Here is a 4,860-nt window from a genome sequence, read left to right as displayed (position 1 = left end):
CTCTTAGAACCTGTTCTGGAGGTCAGTCACTTCAGGCTGCTCCAGACAAGGAGGAGAGCATCCCTGAGAGAGCCAGAAGGCACTTATGCTGTGGCAGCAGCCCTTCCCTCCTCTTCCCAGGGATATTTACTGGCTGCTCCTCACCCCACTGCGTAGAGGAAGTCTCAGCTCTGTCACGGTAGTCTAAGGCTGGCATTAGCAAAGAGCGCTTGTAGAGGACGGGAGAGCGAGCCAGCTTAGTAACTGGACATCCTCTAGCACAGGCCAGCTCGTCTGGTCATACCAGTTAAGTTTGACTCACAGTCTTTCTGCCTAGCTCAGAGGTGTGGAGGAAAGCCAGAATCATTGCAGTAGAAGCAGAATAAGCCCCTCTATTGCTCAGTGCAAACTTCACTGACAGTGGAAGACACTATCAAGGAAGCCACACCAGTGACTGGTGAGAGGCAGAGGTCTCCAGTAATAGATGAGGCCCTCCATTCACACATCCCAGGAAAATAAGCCCAGCCTGAAGACAGACATCAGCTTTCAACCCTGCTCCACTGCCACATCTCCGTGGCTTTGATAAAATAACCCTCACGTTGAAGCGGTAACACTGAGGAACCGGCACGTACCGTCTTGGCTGATGACCATGGACTCTAGCATCGTTTCGTTACCGCTGTCTGGTGCGTTGCCTCTGCTGGACTTCTCCTCATGGCTCTGGCTGGCTGGGATAGAAATATGGGGCCGGACCCTGCTTTTCCGGGTGCTGATGCGTATGATGCCTCGGACCAGCCTGCATTCAGCATCCTGCTCATCCAGGTTGTAGTCCTGAGTTATGCTATTGATGAGGTCCGAGATCTTGTTGGTCTTCTCCAGGAAGACAGTGTCTGAAGTGCACTTGGCCAGCTCATCGATCTGGTGGACGCTGAAGAGCTCTGTCAGTTTCTTGAAGATCAGGACGTCGATCTGCCTGCTGGACATGGAGCCGTTCAGCTCGCTGATGTCCAGGTCAGACTCGTGGAAGGAATAATATTCCTCCGAACTCCGGTGGCTGCTGGGGAGCGGTGGCTTTTCTATGCTGTTCCTGAAGGGCTTCTCTGGCAGTGGCTCTTTGCAGCATGAATCCGATTCCAGGTGGTGGCTGGGGCTCCTGTTTTGGTAGACGGGAATGCCCTTCAGTTTCACATCTGGGTAACTGAAACTACTCCCCATGCTGGACTTTTTGATCTGGTTCCCATTCTTCTCAGCGGGAGAGGTGTTGGCGGGGCTGTTTGGCAGTCGCCCGTTATAATCTCTGTTCTTTCCATCATCGGTGGAGGTCTCGGCAGGCCCCGTATAGGGGATACAGACACTGCAGTCCTGAAAGCAGCCCCCACAGGTCACTATACAACAGAAAACAGCCTTGTATGTGTTCCAGGCCTGAGACAGAGAGGAGCAGCAGAAGCTCTGGTTTGCAGGAGCCTCCGCTGTACCAGAAATAAAGGTAATTGTTTCTGCCTCTCTCCCATTAGAGTCTTTGAGGTCAGCTTTGCGACCTTTCCTATCCCGCACTTGCTGGGCTCTGGTGCAGCTCTGTTTGATTTCAGGCGTAGAGCCGCTGAACACCTCCAAACTAACATCTGTCTCCTGGGATGGTCTGGTCCGCAGGGGCACAGCCTCCTGGTAGGCCTGGTTCAGCTGGCGGTGGCTGTTCAGGTCGTGGGGGAGTCCTGTTTTCCGGCCCAGCATGGCTCCCCGCTCAGGCACCTGGAGAACAAGAGGGTCGCGAAGTCAAGCATTTGTCAGCAGTCTCACCTTAGCGAGCTGTTGATCAATAGAGAAGGACCTAACGTTCCAATTCAGGGAGTCTCAAATTCAACGTTTCAATTATTTACAGAAATATTTTGCATTAGGACTCGTGCTGTTGTCACTTGTCACATAGAGAGGGAATCCAGCCCATGTCTCGGGGTTCTCCGACCACTCCAGCTTTGCTGCTTCCTTTCAGTAGATGCTCGAATCAGAAGAGATACGTTTTAAAAGGACTATTTTTAAGAAATAAAAATCCCTGTAACCTTCAGAAGAGGTTTCCTCCACGCAGCTGGAAGACGAGTCAGGCTCCAGGGCCGTTGCTCCGGAGCAATAAATGAGCAGCATAGCTGTAGGTGGAGCCAGCTGACAGGCTCCAAAGGGAAAGTATCTTCTTTTAAACAACTTCCCCTTTGTCTTGCATTCCTTAGGATTAAGCTGGGCCCTGACAGTGCTTATCCCTTTCAAAACACACCGTGCCCAGGAGGAGATGACAAGCAATCAATCATTATGCAAGCTGCCAATTCAGACCCCAGATTATTCGACACTATTTAAATGCAGAGGATTTAGCCATGACGGCGTTGCTAACACTGATGATTTTTGCCAGTCATGCTAAGGCCATGTTATGTTAAAGACCTTCCTGTGAAAACCAATGTCTTCATCTGGATTAAAGAAAAGATCTTGTCAACAAGCCGGTCTCAAATCTGCGCCTCACGGGAGCAAAACCTTTACAAAGCCCTACTACAGAAATCCTACAGCAGACCATCGGCCCGACTGCTTTTCTCGTTGCCACTGTACTAACACAGCTGCCCCAGGCCTGCACCCCGGAGTAAACTGTTTTTACAGGGTACTACATCACACTTTAGCTCCACAAATCCACCGTGCAGAGTTTGGCACATTAAATCTCCCTGTTATGAAGAAAGCTTGGCAGTGGGCGATGGCGAGGAAAGCCGGGTCGAGGCTGTCTCTCCCCACTTCTGCTGCTGCTGCTTTTATCCCAGATGATGGTGGGTTTCTAAATTGTCCACGGTTTCTAAGCTCCTTGGCTAACACTGCTTTCACCCCCAAGAGATCCTTTTAAATACTAATTAGGCTAATTAATAAGCAGCGAGAGGCCAGCCATAGCTTAAGCATTTTTGGACTGTCCCTGCTGCTCTACTGTATACTTTCTATAGGGCACCTCAAGCATGAATAAATAAATCTGTTCTACCTTGTTAGAGCATTGCCTCTTTTTCCCTTTTTTAAAAACAAATGGTAATGTTGCCCCCACAAAGAAACAGGCGTAGACTGGAAACCAGGCCGTTCCAGCACACCACTGCTTTCCAGGAATATTTTGGCTCCATTAGCTTATAAAAATTCTAAGTAGTGCATGTCCCAGGAGCTCTCTTTGCACATTCCTGGACAATGTGTTAAATATAAAAGCCCCAGACGCTCCAGTTTCAGCGCCGAGCAGGCAGAGCTCCCTAGACTCAGCATCAGTGGAGAGTTTTGATTGCTTTCACTTCAGAACAACAGGGGCTTTTTTTTTCCCCTCAGCTTCATAATTTTTGTAATGCAGTTCAAAATTTAAAAACAAACCGAAAACATTTGAGCTGATCTAAGCACAGAACTGCTCACTGGGATATTTCTCTTAATACCGAGGCCTCATCAAGAGATCTAACGCGTGCACTGCACGGTAACAATTGTTTATGCAACAATGTATAATATTCTGAAATTTCAGAGCATTTTTGACATAGGGAAGAGCATTATCTCCACTCTACAGAAAAAGACCTGCAGGCTCAGAGATTAAACCGCCTGCCTGACATTGCACAAACCCCCAGCTGCGCCAGGGACACCTCTGGCCCCGCACACGGAGCTCGCCCCTCCCCATCACAGCCCACGTTTCTGCAATCACAGACCACACGTCCAGAGAGCTCCCTGGGAGGGTACGCAAGCCACAGCTCCTCAAACCAATGGCTTCTCTGGCACGAACCACAGACTGGACCAAAACCCACAGCCAGTGCCTTAACCCAGCCATAAAGAAAAGCTCAGACTAAAATCCACAGCCGAGCTGATACTCACAAGATCACTGGGAGCTTTCTCTGTTCTCACGTGCGTGAAGAGAGAAGATCCTTCTAAAGAACTTCAGCATCTGCTTCAGAAGGGCGAGGCGGGATTCACAGCTTGCGCATCTAAGAGTTAGCCAGGGTCTAAGATCTTCATTGTTCAGAGGACAGGATTTCCTTTGAAAGTTTTAAAAAAGCTAAAGTTAAGTTGTGAATCTACTTAATAAAGTCACATCTGTTTGGCAATAACCGTATTGCCACTGTTGTTAGAAGCTAGGGAAGTCAAAGCATGAACTTAAAAAGGGGCCAGAGGACCTAAATTCAGGACACAAGATTTACGCATAGCTACAACTTCTCTTAAATATATGGAAGCATCAATAGCTAAGTTTTCTAAGGAGCCTTGCCAGGAGCTGAAAGCCACCCCGGAAACCTCCTGGACTCCTGGCTGCTCTGCTGACACTGGGCAGCAACGGAGACCCTGGCACAGAATCACACGGATCCGGCATCTTCTCTGGGCTCCTGCATCCTCTCTCTCACCTACTTGGGACAGAACCAACCCGGCCAAGGAGCTGCCTCTCACCAACCGCATCCCTCTGCCCCTGGCCCAAAACACACCCTGTTCCAGCTGACAACCAGGACTCTGCCGTGGTGCAGGTAAACAACATTTGCCCCTTCCTTCTCACAAATGAAGCGCTGCAAGGAGGGAGACCCGCCTGGGCCCCTCTGCCTACCCCACACCCCCGGACGGTGAATTTTCGGGGGAAGAGAAGCTGGCAGCAGGGAACAGCCAGGTTCCAGCAGAGCTACCGAGCTGCCCAGCAAGGCCTCCCTGTTCCCCCAAGGCTCCCCACCCTGTTCCTCGCTCACTTCTTCAGCCCTCGAAAGCTGAACCGAGCCCGGCAGGGGCCTGGGAGCCCCGACACCCCCTCGGGGGGGCTCCTACCGGCACCAGTGCCCCAGGGCAAGGGCAGGGAAGGTCCCAGGGCAGCGGGAGGGTACAGAGCGGGGGGGACAACGACAGCACGGGGCCAGCTGCTGCCGGGGGGAGGAC

At 51.1% G+C, this 4,860-nt stretch overlaps 1 protein-coding gene across 1 annotated transcript in view; it reads right to left on the bottom strand.

Moving 5' to 3' along the window:
- Window positions 1-1,707, bottom strand: part of KDF1 (keratinocyte differentiation factor 1) — a 2,865-nt gene extending 1,158 nt beyond the window's left edge. Inside the window, exon 1 of the mRNA XM_009648473.2 lies at window positions 612-1,707. Coding sequence (XP_009646768.1) covers window positions 612-1,707 — 1,096 coding nt within the window. The remainder of the gene's footprint in view (window positions 1-611) is intronic.
- Window positions 1,708-4,860: the final 3,153 nt, after the last annotated feature.

Source organism: Egretta garzetta, unplaced genomic scaffold, assembly GCF_000687185.1.
Source record: "Egretta garzetta isolate BGI_Z169 unplaced genomic scaffold, ASM68718v1 scaffold101, whole genome shotgun sequence".
Lineage (NCBI taxonomy): Eukaryota > Metazoa > Chordata > Aves > Pelecaniformes > Ardeidae > Egretta > Egretta garzetta.
The sequence above is the reverse complement of the archived record's forward strand: the minus strand, read 5'-3'. Positions and strand labels throughout refer to the sequence as shown.